Source organism: Sus scrofa, chromosome 16 (genome assembly GCF_000003025.6).
Source record: "Sus scrofa isolate TJ Tabasco breed Duroc chromosome 16, Sscrofa11.1, whole genome shotgun sequence".
Taxonomy (NCBI): Eukaryota; Metazoa; Chordata; class Mammalia; order Artiodactyla; family Suidae; genus Sus; species Sus scrofa.
The window spans coordinates 74,688,927-74,713,311 of NC_010458.4; the positions used below are offsets into that span (position 1 = coordinate 74,688,927).

The 24,385-nt window shown below is 47.1% G+C and overlaps 1 protein-coding gene across 1 annotated transcript in view; it reads right to left on the bottom strand.

Moving 5' to 3' along the window:
* Positions 1 to 24,385, bottom strand: part of ADCY2 (adenylate cyclase 2) — a 424,271-nt gene that overhangs the window by 383,198 nt on the left and 16,688 nt on the right. The window contains 1 exon segment of the mRNA XM_021077007.1: positions 19,700 to 19,897. Coding sequence (XP_020932666.1) covers positions 19,700 to 19,897 — 198 coding nt within the window.

Consider the following 24,385-nt stretch of genomic DNA (forward strand, 5'->3'; position numbering starts at 1 on the left):
AGAGCGAAGGGGCATCCAGAGGAGATGACGTCAGCCGAAACCAAGCCTGGGTCTTCCTCCAGTGGGAGGAAATAATGCTCGGATTCCAAAGAGCCGTCCTCTTCCCTGGACCTCACTTCCATAGGGGACCTTACATCGGTTCACTTGAGAGTATCAGCAGGACACTGAAACTGGTCCTGAGGATCTCCAAGCAACAGAGGCCAAGACTTTTGCCCAACACAACCTGCCAACAGCAATGACCTCATTGTGCGACTGAGCTATTCCTCAGACTCTGCTGCAGCCTGAATAAAATACCCAAGGAGCGCCCATAACCTGCTTTGTTCTGATCTGATCTTCAACACACACCCAACTGAATGGTCTCCCAGGAAACCTAGCACCAGAAAGAAGGTATCTTGGTTGGCAGAGAAGAGTACTCTCTAAACAGCAATAAAACCATAAATTGGTATTCTGGGTGAAACTGGCTGAATCCTCCACACTCAGATCATCCCGAGGGCTATGAAAGAGATCCTGGACCCAGGCCGCCCTCGAACAGGGCAGACACCCTCGTGATCTTGGCTGAGACAAGCGGCTGTTTAAAATCACAATACGTGGGCCTCGACTTTGAGGGACCCCCCCCCAAGCCCCACCCGGTGAGATCTAGAATTTCTGTGCTCTCCCTACTGTGAAGCTCACAAATAACCAGATGAAAGCTTAGGGGCTGCACCAGAAGCCCGCAGAGAGATGCCCTCCAAACTATAAAGCTTTCAGTGTCTAAGGCAACCACTGGAGTTCATGTGCACAACTTAAGAGTGCAAGGCATCCAAAAGTACCCTACTGAGCCCTGGTGTCTTCGCATCTCTAATAGGGACAAAGATATGTATCTAGATGCTGAGTTTCATCTTCTTCGAAGACATGGAGCATGAAGAGAATCTGGAATGCAAAGCATTAGATGTTGACCAAGTTTCTGCATTCAGCACACTGACTGTGGTCTGAAGGAAAGCACGTACCTTAAAAGAAGGCAGGCGGAAGGTCACTGATGGAAGAGAACGGCAGGGCTTGAATCAATCTACAGATATTTCATTCAATTCTTCCATGCTAATGTTACAAGCACGATCATTATAGGTCAATTTAAAAAAAAATTGTCAATTGGAGTTCCCACTGTGGCTCAGTGGGTTAAGAACCTGACTAGTATTCATGAGGATGTGGGTTTGATCCCCAGCCTCGCTCAGTGGGTCAAGGATCCTGCACTGCCCTGAGCTGTGGTGTAGGTCACAGATGGGGCTCAGATCCTATATTGCTGTGGCTGGGGTGTAGGCCCACAGATGCACCTCTTATTTGACCCCTAGCCTGGGAACCTCCATATGCTGCAGGGGGGCCCTCAAAAGCAATGAAGAAAAAAAAACTGTCGAAAATACAACCATATCGAACTCAACAACATGCATATGTAAAGTTCGAAGACCAAGCTGCCTTCATTTTAATCCTTCATTCCCAAATATTTTGTCAACAGTTTGAGGTTTTTGGGTTTTTTTTTTTTTTGAATAGTTGGGAACCAAAGAAAACAGTTAATATTCAAATATTAATAACAATCACTTTACAGAATTTAAGGCTGAGGCCATTAATTAATACCCCAAGTATTTATTCCAAGAAAATGTAATGATATCACCCTCTAGCTATTTCTCTTAAGTCATCACATTCTTTGAACCTTTTGAATGCATCTTCATTCCCTGTTAAATATGGATGCGGTGACAGCTCTTACCATCGCTCAGTATTAGATTCCCTGGCATGTGCAGAGTGCTCAAGAAACAGTATTTCGAAAGTTTGAAAAATAGAACACGTTTTATTAGAACTAGCAATCGCACACATTCAGGTTAAAAAGAAGGGTTGTTTTTCCATGATCTGAACAATCACGCCACAGAGACTGCAGGACAGGAAGCAGCAGGAGAGACAGCCAACCCGCTCAGAGCCACTGGGAGACCCACAAGTGGGTCGGACTCTAAAAGCTGGGCTGGGACCCACAGTCCAGAGCAGCAAATCCAGGTCAAAGGCATAACTGATGTTCTTTTTTTTTTTTTCAAAATTTTACTCTAAAATGTAAAACACTATTAAAACCAGGACATTCCTTTGCACAGCAGCAGGTTAAGGATCGAGCATGGCTGCAGCTGTGGTGCAGGTCACAACTGCAGCATGAGTTTGATCCCTGGCCCGGAAACTTCCACATGCCATGGGTGCAGCCAAAACACACACACACACACACACACACACAAAAACAACAACAAAAATAACACAACAGAATTCTTAAAAGTACAACACATAAGATGACAGCCTCCCATGAGCATGCCTCATACACTGAACGTTACGGCATATTAGCTTTCAATCTTACTTTTTCACACAGGGTATCTTTATCTCTCTCTCTCTCACACTCACACACACACACACACTGAGAAAGTTACAGCTGAAGTCTCCCCCTCATTATCTTCGCTCCTTCCCTGTAAAAAACCAACAGGTGCAAATCAGTACATTTTTCTTCTCATTCATGTTTTTTTTTTAATTCTTTTAATACTTGCATCTGTAAATACTCAAAGAATAGATGCTTATCAAATTAGCATCATCCTGCAACTTCCTTTTCCATGCACGCAGCACTACGCTTCCCAAGTGTCTCCGTGTTGATATTACGTAGAACTATTAACTCACTGGACTCTTATTTAGTATTTCACTGAATAAAATACTGTAATTCCCTGATCCCAACCAATTCATCTACATGTCTCCTTAGGCACATATGGAAGGGTGTTTCTTGAGCATCTCCAAATAAACAAAAATAATTGGGATAGGTCTTTCCTTTCTTGATCAATTTTCTCTCATAATTAAAAAAAAAAAAACCTGTTTTTTTTTTTTTCTTCATGCCTTATTTAAGAAACCCTTCCCTACACAATGTTTTAAAGAGGCTTCCCTCTAGAGTTGTAAGAAAATCTTAATGGCCTGCTTTTCCTCTTTAGATTTTAACCCATCGAGAGTTCATATTTTTATGCGGAATAAGTAGGAATCTGACTTTTTCATAAGAAAAACCAATTTCCTTCTTTTGCTCATTTATTTCATGAATTCATTTTGTCACCTACTGAATCAGTCCAGTCCACCCTCTCTAAGTTTTAATTCTGCCTCTGCCACATAAGACAGGTCGCCTTCTGAATTCTCCCTTGCCTTTCTTTGCTCTATTAATCTTTATCAGGCCCAATATGATAAAGTTATTTTTATTTTATTATAATAAACCCTCAGTATTTCCTTCTACAAGGAATCTGTCTCATCTGTCTACAAAAAAAAAAAAAAGTTATTTCATCACTTCGCAATTTTTAGCGTAATGCATCTGCGCTAGCATCTTAGATATCTGGCTCTTTAGTTACATCCCCCATCAGGAGGCAAAATTGGTAGTAAAGGTACTTTTTTTCATATCAAGAGCATTAAAGAAAACATAAATTGGTGACCTAGGCATTTATGTGTGCACCATGTTCAAAGTAAAGAAATTACTTTAAGCAACACGCTGAATAGAGACTGAATTTCACCAGACTCAGCAAATGATATTCCAATCTTTTTTTCAAAAAAAAAATTGAATAGGCAATAAATCTTTGCTCAAGGAGTCTTCGTTTTAGACATGATAAAAATGGCAACACCACCACTGTCTTACAACATCTCAGTAACTTCACTCTCCTTAAAGACCTTTCCTTTCTTTTCACCAAGATAAAGGCTTGGAGGGGAACCGGCCAGGAGCTGATGAGTCAGCTCATCTGAAAGGAAAGAAGGCTGGACCAATGCCTTCCAGCCTGGGATCTGCCATACCTCCCAAAGCCTCTTTTTATATCTCAAGCTTCCGAGTGTTTGTTTGTTTTCCAAGTTTAAAATGGGAATCATACCTCCTATTTGAGATACGGTATCAATACTTTGGAGTGGAGTATGGAAATCATTCTTTGTGTACTAGAAAGCCTCATAACACTAATTGTATGCTTATCAAGATATAATTGAGTCATAAGAGTCTGTTCTATGCCCTCAGTACAAGTGATTTTCCAGATAGATGCCTTGTAACAACTTCTCCGGCTGTGGCTTGCATTTTCATTTTCATAACAGTACATCTGAATAGTAAACGTTTTACATTTTCATCAAATCATATTGATTAGGGCTTTTTCTTCCAAAGCTGACAATTTGCGGTGAGTCAAGAAATCGCTTTCTAACCCAGGGGTACCAAGCAAGGTCTTTTCTCATGCTTTCTTCCTGGAGTTCCACAGTTTTAGGACTAACTTCTCAAGCCTGCGATTTAAAACTTGGAGTTAAATTTTGTTTACTGCACGCGCCAACGGTGGAAGTTTGTTTGTTACTGAAGTGCAGCCGATTTACAATGTGGTGTTCATTTCTGCTGTACAGCAAAGTGACTCAGTCCTGCATAAATATAAATGCCTTTCCTAAATTATCTTCCATCCTATTCTATCCTAAGATACTGGATCTAGTTCCCTGTGCTGCACAGAAGGACTGCATAGCTTCCCCATTCTCAGTGTCACAGTTTGCATCTACCAAATCCAAATTCCCCGTCCATCCCTCCCCCTTCCCCTTGGCAACCGCAAGCCTGTTCTCCATGTCTGTGAGTCTGTTTCTATTCTGTGCATAGGTTCACGTGTTCCATGGCTTAGATTCCACATGTAAGCAGTATCATACGTATTTGTCTTTCTCTTGCTGACTTCACTTCACTTAGTATAAAATCTCGTTTCATCCATGTTGCTGCAAAGGGCATTATTTCATTCTTTTGTAGGGCTGAGTAATATTCTATTGTCTCTATGTGCCACATCTTCTTGATCCATTCATCTGTTGATAGCTATTTAGGTTGCTTCCATGTCTTGGCTGTTATAAATAATTCTTCCATGAACAGAGGGGTGCATGTATTATTCTGAATTATAGTTTTGTCCAGATATATGCCCAGGAGGGGGATGGCTGGAGCATATGGAATTTTATTTTTTTGCACATGGCTATCGAATTTTTTTCAGCAGCGACTGTTAAAAGCTTATACGTTTCCCTGATCACACTGGGTTGGAACACAGTCAAAAATAAAGTGACCATGTATGTGGACTATCCCTGGGCAGCCTATTGTATCCGCTGGCCTACGTGTCTGTCTTTACACCAGCACCATACTAAGTTCATTACTGGAGTTTTATAGTAAATCCTGAAATCTATCCATGTCAAATAAAGTCTCCATGTTCTGCTTTTTCAAATGTGTTTTAGCTTTTCTAGGTGCTTTCCGTGTCTATACATATTTTAGGATCTGCTCGCTACTCTATAAAAAGCTTGCAGGAATTTTTATTGAGATGGCAGTGACTACCCAGAACGACCTAGGAGAGAGCTGACAACAACATCGAGGCTTCGGATCCACCAACAGACGTCATCTCTCCGTTATTTCTTTCTTCAGTTTCTGCCAACAACGTCTTCCAATGTTCTACATAGAAGCGTTACACACATTTATTCAAATATCCAAAGTTTATTTTATATTTTGAAGCTACGGTAAAAGACATTTTTTTTCTTCAATTTCTAGTGGGAAGATTCAAATCTAGAGTAGCTCAGCCTTGTGCAAACTGCAACCTCACTAAACCCACTTTCTAGTTCTAGGAGCATTTTTTAGGTTCCATCGGATGTTTAACATAGACCAAAACTGTTCAACGCTAATGTCACGGACAGGGCACACACACACACAAAGCCAGGTGAACTTCTTTTCTAGTCTGTACGTCTTTTGTTTCCTCTTCTTGCCCTCTGTGTTGGCGAGGATGTCCCGTACAATGTGGAAGATCACTGCTAAGAGGGCTCAGCCTGGTCTTACGCCAGATCACAGGCGGCAGAATTCAGTCTTTCCCTATTCAGAACAACGCTCTACTTTTTGTGCAATTGCCCTCTATCAGTTTGAGGAAGTTCCTTTCTATTCCTGGACTGCTGAGAGATGCTACCCTGAGTAGGTGTTGAATTTTGTCAAATGTCTCTTCTGTATCCACTGAAATGATGGCATGCACTGCAATTATTGAAAGGATCTGCTGGGAGTTCCCGTCGTGGCGCAGTGGTTAACGAATCCGACTAGGAACCATGAGGTTGCGGGTTCCATCCCTGGCCTCGCTCAGTGGGTTAAGGATCCGGCGTTGCCGTGAGCTGTGGTGTGGGTCCCAGTGGTGGCTCGGATCCTGCGTTGCTGTGACTCTGGTGTAGGCTGGTGGCTACAGCTCCAATTAGACCCCTAGCCTGGGAACTCCACATGCCACAGGAGCGGCTCAAGAAAGGCAAAAAGACCAAAAAAAAGAGAAAGGTCTGTTATGATGGTGAATCCCATGAATGGATTTCTGAATGTTAAACCAACTTTGCATTCTTGATATAAGACCATTTTTTTTTTTTTTTTTTGCCAGACTCAAAGATACTAAAATTTCGTTAAGAATTTTGGTTTCTATGGTCATGAAAGAATTGATCTATAGTTTCCTTTCTTCAACTTCACTAGCAGAACAATTTCCTCATGCCATGAACTAGGAGATAGGTTCCTTCTACTTTGCAGAAGAATTTGTACAGTTTTGTATCAGCAAAAATATCTTCATCCTTAATTTTGGCAGCACTCACCAGGGAAGACATTCGGGCCTGAAATTTTCTGAGTGGGAAGATAATCAGCAACATATTCAAATTACTTCATACACGTGGGGCAATTAGAGTTACCTATTTCTCCTCGAAGGAACTTTGTTAGTTTCTTTCCAAGGTATTTGTCCATTTCATCTAGATTGTGGAATTTATCAGTGCAAAGCTGTTCATAGCATTTCCTTAACCTTTTAAAGTCTATAAGACCTCTGCGGACCACCCCTCACATTCCTGATATGGTTAATTTTCTCTTCTATCTTTATTTCCGATTAATCCGACTAGAATTTTATCCATTTTATTGATCTTCTCAAAGAACCAGTTTGGGCTTCACTGATGATCTTTCTTGCTTTTCTGTTTACAGTTTCATTGTTTTTTGCTCCCTTCTATTTCATTTCTTCTAATCTGTACTCTGCTTTTTGTTTTGTTGTGTTTTGTTTTTAGGTTCCCCGAATTAGAAGCTAAAGTGGCTGATTCAAGCCCTTTCCTCTTTTGCAGTATAAACATTGGATGCTCTGAACTTCTAAGTGCTGTTTTAGGCTCACCCTACAAATCGTGATCCATCACGTTCTCATTTCATTCAGTTCATCGTACGTTCCAATTCCCCTAGTAATTTCTTCTTGGATTTCTGAGTTACTTAGTTTCCAAATACTGATCGATTTTCCAAACTCCTGTTATGTTACTGATTTCTAATTTCTAAGCCCATGATGGCCAAAGAGCATCCTTAGTACGAAGTAATCCTTTGAAACTTAGGGAGACCTGGCCCCTCTTGGTAAATGTCCCATATGCCTTTAAAAGAACATGTGTTCTGCACTGTTGGGTGGAGTGTTCTACAAACAGCAATCAGATCAGCTGGGTTGGTAACACTCTGCAAATCTTCTACATCCTTATTGATTTTCTTTTTTATTGTCTCATCTGCTATTGAGTGAGGTGCTGCAATCTCGGAGGAAGAGATGATTTTCCCATGATGCATTTGGCATTTCTCGTATTAGGTGTATAAGTGTTTGGAGCTGTTAGGTCTTCTTGATGAACTGAGTCCCTCTGCATTAGGAAGTCTTGGTCACTGGCACTTGCTCATCAGGTCTTGTACCAGGAATTATTACTGCATCTGCTTTTTGCAGGAAGTTCCTCCTGTGACCTCAGGTAGCTCCCTCCCCTGTGTGTGCAAATCGGTGCTCAGGTGGAGACCTGGGGACCCTCTACAAATCTCCAGAGCTCCCTCCTCCTTGGTAGTTCTCTTCTCTCCCCTCCCTTTTTTCTTTTTTTTTAATGTATCATTTTTTGGGATTTCTTTTCATTTTTTAAAGTTGCATTGACGTATAGTTGATTTACAAGGTTGTGATAGCTTCTGCTGTACAACAACGTGATTCAGTTATACACATACACACAACCATCCCCTTTCAGAGTCTTTTCCCGCATAGATGATCGTGGAATACTGGGTAGAGTGCCCTGTGCTACACAGCAGGTCCCCATTGGCCAATCAATCATTCCATATACCCCAGTGTGCATGTGCCAATCCCAAACTCCCAGCCCCCCCCCCCCCCCCGGCCCCTTTGGTAACCATAAGTTTTTCAAAGTCTGTGAGTCTATTTCTGTTCTTCATATATAAGTCCATTTTTGAGAATTTCAGCCCCTGTGCCTTTCCAAACTCTGAACTCTGTTTTCTGAGCCCTGTGAAATTGCTGGGTGAGGATGATATTAGTGGCTGCTGAGAAGGAAATCTGAAACACCGAATACTGGAGAAGCTAAGTGAGGGGTTGCTTAGCAACTCCAAATAGGAAATAATTTAAACTCCCGATGTATTTTTTTTTTCCTGAGAACTTGCTGCTCCAGCTGGGAGTCGGGAAGCCACTTCCCTTGCCTCCAGCAGCACCCCTGAAAGCACACGTGGGTATACACACCATCCCAACATGACAACCATTGGTTGTATCCTTCACCAGCTCCCATAGACACATTTCTTTGGCTATAACAATGGCATCCAAGAGTCAGGTCAAAGGAGCTGGAATGCTACGACAAACACAATGTCTCATAAAATCATTCAGCAAAGGCAAGAGATACCGAATGCAAAAAGCCCTGAGATAACCACCATCACAAATGCCTCTATTTCCACTGAGGCAATAACAGATGTTCTGTCAATAACAGGACATTTTTCCTTCCCTGCAAAGTTCCAGCTCTTTCAGGAAAACAATACAAACTCCAGACCAAAGCCACGACGCCTCCTCCTGACCCGGAAGGCCCCGAGAGCTGCACACACAGGGCCAGTTTCCTTATGATGGTGGCCGTCCCCAGGACATGGGTGAGCGCCAGCACCCCGGCAGATGTCCCTGTGAGCCTGAGGGTCTTTTCCTACAAAGAAAGGGGCTGATGATTGATACCCAGATGCCAAGACAGAACCAGATGAGAAAACCAGCAGAAAGAAGCGAGATGAAAGGAGGCTTCAATGAGAGAGTTACATCTATTTCCATAGAAAAGTCGTCACTGATTTCTGAACAATATGGCGACTGACATGGGCACATAGGGACGTATGTTTCTTGGGCTGAAATGTTTCTTGTCCCATTTCTCTTACTGACTCATCAGAGGAATGAAAATGCCTCCAACTGGGAAGATCACCAGCAGCCCAGAAAAGGGATACCATCAATGTTTGGGCATCTCTGAAGCGACGGCTCCCACCTCATGAAGTTTTTCCAAACATCATGCCACCCCAAACTGATGCAGACAGAACCATCCAGAACCCCAGGGCGTCCCTTCCTCATCCCACAATAATCCGTCACTTGTCGAGGCACCACAGAAAACATCCCCTGGTCGCCAATGACAACGGGCAGATGGAGACAAGATGCGGTGATGGCGTGTCAAAATAGCATGTTCAAATTCCGGCTCTCTTCCCGGCTGTGTGACTTGGGGCACACTGCTTAACCTCTCTGGGTTTCCGTTTGCTCACCTTCACATTGCAAGGACTAACAGTACTGACATCACAGGGTTGCACAGGTCGGGACGTCAAGTACCTTGCCCTTGTGTCTGCAGCAGAATTATACACCACTGAACCTGGGTTGGGGTTCCCTGTCCAATCACCCCCCATATTAGCAGTGCCTCTTCAGGAGGGATTTAGCTGCATGCTGAAATGGAGGTAAGGACGATGGGGGTGGAGAGCCCCCCCACATACCCATAAACTGACTGAATGGTGCCTGGAGCCAGGAAGAACCAGGAAGGGTCCTCCCTCCTTACTGTGCAGGAGGCAAGCGGACCCATATGTTATGCATACACTCGTTCAGTTAGTCCCTTAAGTATTTACGGGGTCCCTGTGTGGGGGACACGGTGCTGCCTGCTAGGAAAAGAGCAACAAAGAAAAGTGCCTCCAAGGCCACCCAGCCTGCAAAGATGGGGTTGGGGGGGGGAGGACCTTGAATGTTCAGAGGTGGAAAATGGCAGCATTGTTTCAACTGCCAGACCAGGGCGCAATGCGGATGCCAATCTGAAGTGCCGGGCTTGTGCTCCTCTCCAAAGCAGCACAGGAGGAAAGAAAGGAAAGGAAGCACAGAGATTGTTCCAGAAATGCCAGCAGAATGGTCTATTCAAGCACAGTCAGGGCTGGGAAGACCTGGGGTAGGGGACTGATCAACTGCCAGGTCACGGCACAGCCCGCGCGGTTGGCACAACACTCCTCGTGGGAACTAGCGGAGAGAAAACCGCAGCCACGCCATCTCCACGCTGAACAGCCAGGAACACGGGGCATCACAACATAACTACACTCAGGCTGCGTCCAGCTCTGCTGCACCTCCTTAAAATTCTCACTTCATCACTATGCTCCTTGCCATTTAAACAAAACCAAAAAAGAAGTTTTAGTAAAATCCTACATCTTTGTAGTTAAATGAAACAGGTTTTGATATTACTTTTAATTTTTCTCAGGTATGTTCTTCACATTAAGTCCAAAATGTCCCCTAAGAAATCGCCCTGAGGAGCTCCCATTGTGGCTCAGCGGGTTAAGAACCCGACTAGTATCCATGAGGATGCAGGTTCGATCCCTGGCCTCGCTCAGTACGTTGAGGCGTTGCTGCAAGTTGTGGCACAGGTTGCAGACGTGGCTCTGCTGTGGCTGTGGTGTAGGCCTGCAACTGCAACTCCACGTTCGACCCCTAGCCCAGGAACTTCCATATGCTACAAGTTCAGCCCTAAAAAGCAAAAAAAAAAAAAAAAAAAAAAACACCATCCTGGTGCAGAAAAGCATCCAGAGGTGGGTTTATTTGGACACTCAAGGAACAGGCTGGATTTTCTCCCTTCATTCATATGCTACGAGGTTCTTCCAACGGTAAATATATTCTTTAATAGCTTTCCAAGTGACTACACTCCCAAACCCATTTCAAAGCCTATGTGAGGTCTTTATTTTCTTTCATTTTCACCCAATTTCAATAAAAAAAGATGTTTGCACACTCGTGTCCTATTTTTGCAAGAAAACACACATAGGTGCGTCCTGAATGTTCTGGCATCCTTTCAGGTAATAGGACAAAGAAAGCCTCTTCTTCCTGGAGCAAAAGGTTAGCCTTTCAAGTTGGTAATTTAACAAATCTCTGCAGTAATTTCAGTGCCGTCTCCCTGTCAAGGCTGAAATGGCCGTGTCGGAAATGAAAGTGTTTATTTAACTCTATTCAGGGAGCTCCTGGTTGGAGGGAAGCAGAAAACTGGAATCAGATGCAAATACAACTCAGTCTCCTGTCTTGTCCTAACTTGGCCAAGCCAGAGTCAAGAGGTTAACATGAGCCATCTGAGGCGACTGCCTTCCTGCCCTGCCACCTTCGGAAGGGTCTCTCATCTCAGTGGTTTTCGGCTGAGATGAAACGGATGTGTCTTGTTAGAAAGTCAAAAATTAAAACATCACCTAGGCGGTCCCTTGTGGCGCAGTGGGTTAAAGACGTGGCTTTGTCACGACAGTGGATGGGGTCCCTGCCATGGCATAGGTTCCATCCTTGGCCCAGGAACTTCTGCAGGCATGGCCAAAAAGGAAAAAAACAAAACAAAAAACAAAAACCACCTAAAAGTGTAGGTCTCACCACGTGAACCAAAACATGACAAAAATGACCCTAAAGAAGCACCTTCAGACGGGCAGAGGCAAACCGACCTGACATGCAAACCTTTGTTGACGATGCTCTGCTTGCTCCAGGGCAATCTGACCGGTCATGGGTTCTTTTCCCTTCTAGTCCTGAGTGTGGACGTCTTTCAGCAGGCGATTCACACACAAGAACGTCTCTAATTCCCAGACCCTGGAATGAATCAAAAGCCTCCATGGCACACATTTAATCCCAAAGCGGGATTTGCAGTTTAAGGGAACGCGGAGGCCAAGAGCAGCTGTCAAAAATCTCAGTGGGGGACGTGACCGTGTGCCCGGGAGAGCCTCGTGCCGCACGATGGGACTGCCTTCCTGCAACGGAACAGCAGCCTCTGAGGGCGCAGTGTCGTCCCATGAAATGACACCTGTCATGAACTGGACTGTGCCCCCCCCAGAAAGATTATGTTCAACTCCTAACCCCCAGTAGGTGTGAATGTGACCTTATTTGAAAACAGGGTCTTTTCAAATTGGTCAGGCTAAGAAGACACCATCACCATCCCCTACATGCAGTGAGATGGGACACATAAGAGAAAAGACACAGAGGAGTTCCCGTCGTGGCACAGCGGTTAACGAATCCGACTAGGAACCAGGAGGTTGCAGGTTCGATCCCTGGCCTTGCTCAGTGGGTTAAGGATCTGGCACTGCTCTGAGTTGTGGTGTAGATTGCAGACATGGCTCGGATCCTGCGTTGCTGTGGCTCTGGTGTAGGCCGGTGGCTACAGCTCCGATTCGACCCCTAGCCTGGGAACCTCCATATGCCGCGGGAGCAGCCCCAGAAAAGACAAAAAGACAAAAAAAAAAAAAAGAGAGAGAGAGAAAAGACAGAGAGAAAAGCACCTTGTGATGATGGACACATCAGACCGATGTGTCTACGAGCCATGGAACATACAGTTTACCCGCAACCACAGGAAGCTGGAAAAGCCCGGGAAGGACCCAGCCCAGGCTCTGCCCACACCCTGACTTAGGAAACTTCTGGCCCCAGAGCGGTCAACCTCGATTAAGCCTCTTTTTGTTTTCAGTTAAATTTTTTGATATATACATACACACACGCATATAAAACAATTAAACAAAAATTTTAACTGAAATCTATATACACACATTCCTTTTTATATTCTTTCTGACTACGGTTGATCACGGGCTATTGAATATATAGTCCTCTGGGCTCTATCGTAGGACCCTCTTGTTTATCCATCCTAATATATACGACTTTGCCTCTGCTAACCCCCAACTCCCAACCTTTCCCTCCCCCACCTGCCTCCCCCTTGGCAACCATGAGTCTGTTCTCTATGTCTATGAGTCTCCATTACATAGATAGATTTACCTGTAGCTTTTTTAAAGGTGTGCATATAACTGACAGCATATGATATTTATCGTTATCTGACTTCCTTCGCGTAGGATGAGAATCTCGAGTTGCAACCATGTTGCCGCAAATGGCATTATCTCATTCTTTTTTATGGCTGAGTAATATTCCATTGGACACATGTATCACACCTTTATCCATTCAAATGTCGATGAAACATTTGGATTGTTTCTGTGTCTTGGATATTGTGAATCGTGCTGCTATGAATATAGAGGTGTGGATATCTTTTTGAGTTGTAGTTTTGTCCAGATATGTGCCCAGGAGTGGGGCTGCTGGATCATATGGTAGTTCTGTATTTGGTTTTCTGAGGAACCGCCATACAGTTCTCCATAGTGACTGTCAACTTCCATTCCCACCAACGGCGCAGGATGGATTTCAGTCAGGCCTCTTTTGATAGGACTTACCTATCAGGAAGGGTCTGCCTTCCAGAGGCGCTCAGTCAGGAAGCCCTGCTGTGCTGTGGGACCTCACTGGGCATGTGCAGAAGTGGGGACAATGGGCCCCATACACATGGCCGCTGACTTCTTTAAAGAAAGGAAACAAAAATTATCCCGATTCCTTAGCCTAAGATACCAGAGGAAACAAATACCTTGCATCCTCCTCTGCTGAGTTCAAAATTGTTGAGGTTTGTTTTTTTTGGGGGGTGGGGGGAGTTCCCATTGTGGCTCAGTGGTAATGAACCCGACTAGTATCCATGAGAACATAGGTTCGATTCCTGGCCTCACTCAGTGGGTTAAGGATCCAGCATTGCCGTGAGCTGTGGTGTAGGTCACAGACACAGGTCAGATCTGGTGTTGCTGTGGCTGTGGTGTAGGCTGGCAGCTGCAGCTCCCATTCAACTCCTAGCCTGGGGACCTCCATATGCCCTATGTGAGGCCCTAAAAGGTGGGAAAGAAAATTAAAAAAAGGAGTTCCCGTCGTGGCGCAGTGGTTAACGAATCCGACTAGGAACCATGAGGTTGCAGGTTTGGTCCCTGCCCTTGCTCAGTGGGTTAACGATCCGGCGTTGCCATGAGCTGTGGAGTAGGTTGCAGATGTGGCTCGGATTCCGCGCTGCTGTGGCTCTGGCGTAGGCCAGTGGCTACAGCTCCAATGCGACCCCTAGCCTGGGAACCTCCATATGCCGCAGGAGCGGCCCAAGAAATAGCAAAAAGACCAAAAAAAAAAAAAAAAAAACAGAAAAAAAAAAGTCCAGGTATTTTTAAACCATTCAGAAAAAGAAGCTAAGCCATGATAGCCTTTCTACCGTTTTATCAATGGGGAAGATGCAACACAAACAAGGGCCTTTGAGCCAAGCGGTCGGAGCCAGAAGCAGGCAGACAGAACCTCCCTGCAAACACAGATGCTGCCACTGTAACAGCTGGAGCCAAAAACCAGAATTACCGCCCACTTCCCTCAGAGCGTTTGGAACCATCAACAAAATATGGTTCTTAAATACTTTTCATCCAGGAGCAGTTTGTGGAGCAAGTCGGCTGGGTTGGGGTGCTAGCAGCCCGGGGTAGGGGGGACCCCGAGTCGGGGTCAACATGTGTGCATTTAAAACACCAGCCAAGAGAGGCCTCCACACGCAGTCCAGGCTATGAGGACAGATCCGCTGAAGGCTCTTCTTTCACCTTTTGGTCATGTCCCCAGTGACCTCTTCCAAACCACGCTGTTGACCCATCTCCAAACCTGCCACCCTGCCCCCGTGGGTACTTTCTTGGGGCCGCGCACTGCAAAATCACTCCTGTTTGTCTGATCCAAACTGGCACCACCACCCTCTAAAGTTGTGCCCGGGCAATGCCATACATGTCCACTTACTAGGGGTTGAAGAACTGCTCTTTAAGGGGCATGGCCGAGGGGCAGCATTCATAATACAGAGTTACTCAGGCTCAGCGTCCAGTTATTTGGGGGAAGACCCTTGGTGGTGTTGCGGGCCTGGGCCTTGGAAAGTGACTGTAGGATGCTGAGCGTTATCCGGGCTTCTACCCACCAGATGACCGACTGGCCTGTGACAATCAAAGACTTTTCCAGACAAGGGACGAATGTCCCCTGGGGTAAAACTGCTCCCAGCTGAGATCCACTGGTACCCTGGATAAGACTGGCCTCTGGAGTCAGACCGCCAGGTTCAAATCTCCAGTTCCAACACCAGCAGCGAGGCCGTGAGCAGGGTACTTAGCCACCCTGCGTGGAAGTGAGGGTGCTAAGGAAGCTGGGTAGAATGGTGCCCACCCCACAGAGCCATGTGAGGAGTAAATAGGGCTGTGCAAATAAAGCATCCCGAAGAGGCTGGCACAACGCAGACACCCTGCCAGCTCTTTACGTTCTGAGTTCTGCACTGAAGCATTCATGTCTGGAGCTGCACACAACCCACCCTGCAGGAAAGCGTGAACCTCCCCCAAAGAGAGCTTTGGCCTTTGCCCTGGGCTCCTGGGAAGGGGTCTCTAGCCCCCAGGCATGCCCCGCCTGGTGGGACTTTCTTTGTTTGCTCAGGGGCTTTGACCAGCACTCAGTCTAAATGTGATTTACCAAGGATGCTCAGGGCCACGCAGGATCCGCTCTGTCTACAGAGAGGCTGAGACCCACAAGCAGCCAGGCAGGCAGCACGTGACGGATCCCAATCAAGACTCTGGACACGGAAGGCTCTGCTGACCTTCCCAGGCAAGCAACATGCTCCGGGCACAGGGCTATGCTGTAGCCGGGAGAGCAGGGCTGTCCTCGACTCCACACGGAGGGGACAATGGAGGCTCCAGAGGCGGCAGTTTTCCCGAACGCCTCCCTTGGCTGATGTTAACCTGTCTTCACTTGTAGGAAATGAGATCAGTGAGTGCTACCGTTTCCAGTGAATTCTGAGAGTCCTTCCAGCAAGTGATTGAACCTCAGAGGGGTCTTGGAAACCCCAAACGGGCCACTGGTGTCAGCAGTGACGGTGGCCCTGAGGGCTGCTCCCCATCAAGTCCGACACCTCCTAACAGCATGCTGTTCATTCGGACATCTTCTGGGGGACCCATTCCTTGAGCGCCTCTCCTCAAACCTACAGCACCCCTTCTGGAAGGTCGTGTTCTTTGAGGGGCCTCCATCTGTGGTGCTGATACCAAAAGATGCCAGAAAGCAAATGTTTGGTTAATACAGCAGAATAATGTTAAGTTCTCTGTGGACCGGGAAGGAGTAGCCAGGAGTGTTGGGCAGGATTTCAAACTCCAGTGGAGCAATGGGGCCAAAAGTGTCCCCCTTCTGGCGAGAGGTATAAGCGGACCCACGGCATCCGGCAGACACCCTGCCCAGGCCCCGGCTGGGGAAGAGTGGCCCCAAAGAGCAGCAACCACCAACCACCAGGCCTGGCTGTGCCCTCTTCCAGGCATCAAGTGCACACAGCTGTGCGCCCAGAAGCAGGCCCAGGCCACAAGCGGGACTGGCCAACCCCCTCTGCCAATGTCAATGGACCAGAGGCTCCCCACGGAAGCTAGCTCCGCCCAGGGCCCTGGCAGTGGAGGGAGGGCAAGCTCACGTGGCTGGGATCACGTGCAGGGGCGGAGGCAAAATGATCCCAGTTCAACTTTTCCGTGCAAATAGTTCCACGTGTAGACATGTTCTCAATGTATTTGTGGGAGGAAGGGAGGAATGTAAAGTGGTACAAGCACAATGGAAACTGTATGGAACAGAAAACTAAATATAGAACGATCACATGACCCAGCAGTCCCACTCCTGAGCATCTATCTGGACAAAAGCATAATTCAAAAAGATACATGCACCCCTATGTTCACTGCAGCACCATTCACAACAGCCAAGGCAGAGAAACAACCTAAATATCCATCAACAGATGAATGGATTAAGAAGATGGGGTACACATACACAGGGGAATACTACTCGGCCATAAAAAAGCACAAAAGAATGCCATTTGCAGCAACATGGGTGCAACCAGAGATTCTCATACTAAGTGAAATATGTCAGAAAGAGAAAGACAAATACCATACGATATCACATCTATGTGGAAGCTAAAATATGGCACAAATGAACCTATTACAAAACAGAAAGAGATTCATAGCCACAGAGAACAGACTTGAGGTTGCCAAGGTTGGGGAGTGGGATGGATGGGGAGCTTGGGGTTAGGAGATGCAAACTCTGACATTTAGAAGGCATGAGCAACGAGGTCCTGCTGTACAGCAGGGGGAACTATATCCAATCACCTGTGACAGACCGTGAAGCGGGGGACAGGAGGAGAGGGAGGAGGTACATACATGTGTGACTGGGTCACTGTGCTATACAGCAGAAACTGACACCACACCGTAAATCAACTATCCTCTGAAACAATAAAACAGACTACAATTTAAATAAATAAATAGTAAAGTACTAAAAAAAAAAAAAGACCAAAAAAAAAAATCCCCATTCAACACGAGCTTGGGGACAACAATGTCCAAACACCCATGGGGAGCAGACACCAAGAAACGGAGCCAACCAACTCAATACCCGAGAAATCAATCGGGAGAAAAGGGAAGTAAAAATGACCATGACATAAATACGTTTACGTTGCTTAAGGAGATTTTCACAAGCAGGCAGACAGCAGCAATAAAACCAAAGGGTATGTTCTAAAGCCAGAAGACAAGTAAAAACAGAAGCAGTGGATACACACAAAGATATGCACGCACGCGCACACACACGCGCCCCCAACAGCAACAAATCTGGAAATAAAAAAATAGAGCTGCCCACTAACAAAAGCACAGCCCAAGCGGCCCTGGGTTCTGCTGGTGGAGGAGGCTTGCAGGTGCAAAGACAACCGTCCACAGTCACGTCTCGCCCGGAAGGGGTTTATGGTCCCTGCAGGGGAACCAGTCAGTCCGCAGAGAGAGGGCCAAGTCATAGGCTCTGCCGTGGGTGCTGAGCTCACTGCAAGGGCCACGGAAAGCACCAGAAAGGGGTGTCGCCCGGTGGGGTGGCATCTGGACCTCTGGGAAGGCGGCTCTGAGAAGGGGCTGGATAAGGGTCACAAAAGTGACCCAGTGAGTTTTCATTGGAGAGGACAAAACGGATTCCGGAATTCATGAAAAGCAGCTCAGAGAGTTCTGGACAAAAGGAAGACAGAGAACAAGAGAGCGACACTTGTCCTTCCATCGTGTGGCTTCTAATACAGCTGTCATTGAAACAAGGTGCCCAGAGAGACCCTGGGTCCCTGCCACCCACTGGCAAGGATGCTCTTAACCAGCTTCCTGTTCTGTTCCACGGGCACTGGCCTGAAGCCGGAGGGCCCCGGACCCCGTGCGCCGTGGAGAGCCGCTGTGTGAGGACATGTGCGCAGCAGCTTCAGGAGCAGAGGCGGGGAGGGCCAGGCAGAGCGGGGCAGTGCCAGCCCTGCAAGAGGCTTCAGGTGATGAGAAAACGGGCCAAGCAGCTTCCCGGAGCACGGGGGCCTCTTCAGGGAGCTGCAGGAGGGAAAAAGCACTGCCTCCACTTCTGCTCACGATCTCAGCATCCTTTAGAGCCAGAGAGACCACGCTGAGTTCTTTCTGTCCAGCCTCTCCCTCCGCAGAAGCAACCAAGGTTAAAAGAGGATGATGGTTTGGTCAAGGTCACGGGACAGAGCCTGTGGGAAAGCGCCTCCCAGGGCTCACAGAGGGCTCCCTCCAACTCTGGCACACTGGCAGTGCTCTGTCCTTGCCCTGGCACTTGAACCCTTTTATGTGTCCACCCCACCCCTCGCTTTTTTTTTTTTTTTTTCTTCTTCTAGCTGCACCTGCAAGCTCCCGGGCCAGGGATCGAATCCGAGCCATGACTACGACCTGCACCACAGCAGCGGCAACGCCAGATCCTTAACCCACGGTGCCACACCTATGTGTTCCCAGCTTGAATCTCTCCTCTCCCTTGGCCTCTACAGCCATCCACCTTCCCCGGCCCTCATCTCCTAACGGCTTCTCCTCTATCCACCCATGGTGGTTCCTGCCCCCCTCTCACCGCAGGCTCTGGAGTTCCCCCCAACTCAGGCACAACTCTCTTGGTGCTCAGTTTACTCTCTGCCTGGATGGCTACAGAACCCCGGGGCTTCGACTATAAGCTTGAAGCTAGTAACTAGCATATCCATGCCTGCAGCCCATACCTGAGCCTGGACAACACACCATGTCAAGCAGTCACCGGATACACCGTGGGCAGCCGCACAAGGGGAAAAGCCCACCAGACTACACGCCCTTCAAGAGCTAACATCCTTCAGACGTAGCCACTTCTAAGCCAAGAGCCTCCCCAGGTCCAACATGAAAAAGTATGGGTCTCCCTGCTGATATGACGTCAGGGTGTTGACCTTCTGTCTGTAAGAAGGACGATCCACTCAGGAAGAGTTCAAGGGCAACGACCAGTCTTTGAGAGTTAGAGGTACCAGCGAGGCTCTAGCCCCTTCACTCCAGAGTCATAGGAAACTCGGGGATTGGAGGAGAACAGAGCTACCAAAGTGTACGCAGACTCGGCATCTGTAACATGTGGCAGGCAGCACCCTGACTGCTGGCAGGTCTGATGAGTTAAATGGACACTGACTGCAGCCCCTTGGGGACACCCCGTGACATCTGTCTTCTCAGCTACAGGTCTCCTGCTCACGGTGTAGGGTCATGTTTATAGAACGTGGTAGGTCCCAGATCAAAACGCCGAAGGAGAAACACGAAAAGCAGCCTTACCTGATCCCAGGGAGAGACGGTGCCTCCAAAACACATGAACAAGTAGCCCATGGCCACGAGACAAATCCAGATCACCAAGGAGAAGAGACGGAGCAGCTTCTTAAACACCGACTCGATGCAGACCAGGATGAATATGGCAAAGAAAATCGCCAGGGCGGTTGGAACGGTGATCAAAAATGCCACGTGGTCTTCAACGTCCTAAGGAGACAAAAAACAAAACATGGCAAAGGGGCAACGGAGAAAGCCCGCGGTTTTTATGATTTGTCACCTAAACGTTACCAACGTCAATCCCCAGCAAAATACATCCATCACTTTCAAAAGGGATCTCACAGGTAGAACAGTGTGCACGTTTGAGAATTGAAGTGTCTTACAAAATAACCATGTTTCTCTATAGGAATAAGCCAGTATTGGACATTAACTTATACAAAACAGCCATGCCATCAAATTCAAATTTTCCCTGATAGAGCAACCGATTTCATTCCAAAATGAAGGCGAGAACACAGACTCTAAGGATAAAATAGGGCAACCAATCTGCCCGAACCAAAGGGTCAGAAAGGCCTCAGATGCAGGAAATGAAGGACTCCAGATGGATTTTAAATGTTTTACTTTTTAAAAAAATCTAAAAGCCATCTCAGGCTCTAAAGGGAGGAGCTTTGCTTTTAATGCACAGCAATTAATGTTTTAACAAGATCACAGGTTAACAGAAAGGGGTCAGAAAGTACTAAATATAGAAGATGAGACTGCGAGAAATACGTGGAAGAATGTGCCAGGTTGCCATTTGCTACCCCACCTCTCTCGGGCTTCAGCAGCCTGAAGAAAATGGGCATTCAGTATTAGCCTCTTACTAATACATTTTTAAAAACCACACTCACACACATGTGCGCACCAATACTCGTTTTCTCTGTATCTCTGTCCAGCCACCTACCCTCCCAAAGGCACACGCTTACCCCTCCACACAATGTCACACAATGTGATACATGTCATGTTTCCTTTGATGACCCAAGATTTAGGCTTCCACGTCTCCAAACACGGCTGCCGGAGCCTTGCTATGAACAGCACGCGCCAGGGGATGGAACAGTTTAAAATCTTTCATCCTCACCCCATATGTTTAGTTTGCGAAACACCCAAAGGAGTTTCAGTCCAAAAAACTATCTGGCTGAGGCCCTAAGAACTTCCATCGAGGTCTTAGAATATTGAAAGTTACAGGAAAATCTGGGACTTCTGGGGCAGCTCTTTCAAATACCAGAGCCTGGGGGCGCCCCCACCTTCTCTGGTTGGTACAGGGCTCGCTCTGTGCCAGGAGCAGGTCTAACCACAGGGAGGGTGGAAAGCAAAGCAGATCAGCCAAACCGTGGCACAGAGTCCAGGCTGACATGGAGGAGAACGAGGAGGGACCCAGGCTCCCCCGTCCCCATGCCTTCATTTGCCTTTCCCGCTTGCATTTTTTTGTATCCAGTGATACCTGCAGAAAAGGCAGCAGCAACGATAACCAGAGCAAATACCCACGTACAGATTTCTGTGCTCAGCACTTAAGCATCTTAAGCTTTTGAACACTTACAACAACCCTATTGGGGGGGGGGTACGTGTCTGCCCAGCTGGGCAGCAGAAGAGAGAGGAGGCGGTGATGCTGCTGGAGGGGAGAGAGCCAGCGTCCAGCCTGGGGATCTGGGGGGGGCGGGTGGCAGTGCGGGCACCCTCTCCCCTCCATAGCTCTGCTTTCTGTTTGTGCAGAGACAACCAGCTGGACCAAGTGCGGCCAGTCCTTGAGGAGCCAAAAGAATCTGTTTCCAGAACAGCCAGAAGACAAGAACATCCAATGAGATGCCCTCATAAACCCCCTCCATGGCTATTTTGGTCCACGATGAAGTGCCTAAATTGTACTCTTACACTCAGACATGTGTTCCGGTCATTGCAAAGGGGTGTCAGATATCCAGCAGGTGCCCTGCTCCCCCACACTCGGCTCCACGGGTCAAGGGCAGGGGCACGACCTTGTCTGCTGAAGACATCCCACTGGAGACGGTGACCACTGCGCACTCGGAGCCGTGAAAAGGGACTGCACTTTAAACCTCCCCAGACGAATGTACCTGAGCTGCGGCCAGAAAGCAAACCAGTAAATAAGCAGGACAGCTGTTTTCCTGGTGTGACTTTTCACTTATTTCATTAACCCGGTAGGGGAGAAACAGTCACTGACTTTCTAGGCTCTAATTTCTCCAGAAAGACTGAACATGGTGTGAAAATAGGCATGACTGTCAAGTGCAAACCAGCAGCTAAAGGAACAGCAAGTCTGAGACCGTGAACCCTTTCAGAGAGTTGGGGGACTAGGACACCACCTGTAGGAGCCTTCCCTGGGCTTCTCTTTTAAAAGATCTACCTGTCTGTAGACAAGGCAAAGACCCAATGTCTTATCGCGCTGGGTACTAATTTTTTTTTTTCTCTTTTTGGCCAAATCCTAGGCATATGGAAGTTCCCAAGCCAGGGATCCAACCCGAGCCGGAGCCACAGGAGCAACCTACACCACAGCTGCAGCAATGCCAAATCCTTAACCCGCTGCACCACAGCAGGAAGTCCTGGGTACTAATATTTTATAATAAGACTAGGAGTTCCTGTCGTGGCTCAGAGGAAATGAATCTGACTAGTATCCATGAGGATGGAGGTTCGATCCCTGGCCTCACTCAGTGGGTTAAGGACCCGACGTTGCCGTGAGCTGTGGTGCAGGTTGCAAACTTGGCTTGAATCCCAAGTTGCTGTCGCTGTGGTGTAGGCTGACAGCTGCAGCTCCGATTCGACCCCGAGCCTGGGAACCTCCATATGCCTTGGTTGCAAGCCCTAAGAAGACAGGAAAAAAAAAAAAAAAAAAAAAGAAAAGAAAAGAAAGAAAGAAAAAATAGACGTAATGTGGGTTTGGGTTTGAAATATGGAAGCCTCTATGTCACTTTTTTTAACTATTGGGGTCTTGATCGCTGAGAAGTGGCAAGTCTGGGCTGCAGGGTGACCGCCACTTGACACAGTGGACACAGTGCCTGGGTCCCATTATATGTCTAGGGCCACACAAATGTTTTCGTTTCTTTCCAAATCAACAACAAAACCCCAAGGCTCAAAGATTCCTACGTCTCCACGCCAACACAGTGTAAACTCTGTGACTGTACTTTCAGGCAGGAAGGGGCAGACAAAGGCCCCTCAGTCCTAATAGGATCCCGGGGCCGGGGGTGGGGTGGGGGGGATGCCCCCCTCACCAGACATGTGACATTCCCTAGTCCATCCCCGACAGCCTCGGTGGGAGGGCCGCATTCCCCGATGGTCAAAGGCTGAGATGATCAGCCACCGATCATGAGACTCAGGACCTCGACAGCTGCGAGACCCTCGCCCACTGGAGAATCAGGGCTCTTCCAGAAAGATCAGCCATCGGTGTATGCTGCGTTTGCCCTTGGAGCTCTAACTCACAAGTCTTAATACGGACGTCCCACTAAAAAGGACCTTTTGTAAGGGTGTCAAGGAAAACTCAGTAGAGCATTCATTAAGAACGCAAAGCTCTAGACACCACATTCTTGCCCAGCGCCCCGTGTCTGCATCATGCGTTTTTCTTCAGGCTAAGGAAACGCAGCAGCGGGATGCCCTCAGACCCTGAATTACAGGGCCTCCTCCCTCCCTTATTCTGGCCCCAGTGGACTGGAGGACGAATGAACTCACTGAAGATCACCCCACGGATGCTTCTGTAGGAGCCAGCAGAGTTTCCAAAATTCCGAATATAAAACAAACCGGGTAGCTGAAAACACAGCGAACAAAAACCGGGCAAACACCGTCACTCTAAATTAAATATGTTTATGTATCCCAATCCCTCCTCCCTTGATGGAAAAAAAAGTACCGTAATATGCAAACTAAATGAAAGGTACTCAAATGTCAGTACTGAAATGTACTAAAATGCCTTTAAGACGTGTCTTTAAAAAAAAAAAAAAAAAAAAAAAAAATTACCATCCAAGGCAAATGAAATGCCCTAAAATGCCTTTAAAGGGGCGATCTTGGGGACGGCACCATCTACTCTCATGATAATGGGCTCCTCGTGCTTTTCCCACCCCTTCCTCCTGTTCAGTGCGTTTTTCAGGTAATCTGGCATGGCTTCTAATTGCCTCCTAAACACCTATTGGTTTTATTGATTATGTGGCCACTGCTTTGTTTCTTGGAGGCTTTTCCGTGGAGGGACAGATTATCTGCATTTTCATTCTTTTCCACGTGCATTTTCCATTTTTTGTGAAAGAGGGCTGTTTCTCCCTCAGAGGGTAAAGGGCAGTCTAAGGTAAAATACTTGCTTTCTATAAAAAGAATGTGTTCGTGAGGTGCTTTGAAGTCCCCCACTTACGGGAAAAGCTCGGGGCCTCCCTCAGCCCGTCTGTTGACAACAGCAACGCAACGCGGACCCAGCACGGCTGGTGGGGTTGGGGACATCACCCATCACCGGGGCACCAAAAATGACAACGATCGTGGGACCGTGGCTCCCTCTTTCCTTCAAACCTCAGGTTTCCACCATGGCTAGTCCGACTCATCCTTATTGAAACACTGCTTATTTTACTTTCTAAAGAGTTCCGCATTTTATCCCCGCAAACCATTCTGAACAGTTGTCATTGGGCAAAAAGAAATCAGCCTGTAGCTACGATACACATGTGACTATAGACGGATACATGTAGATACATA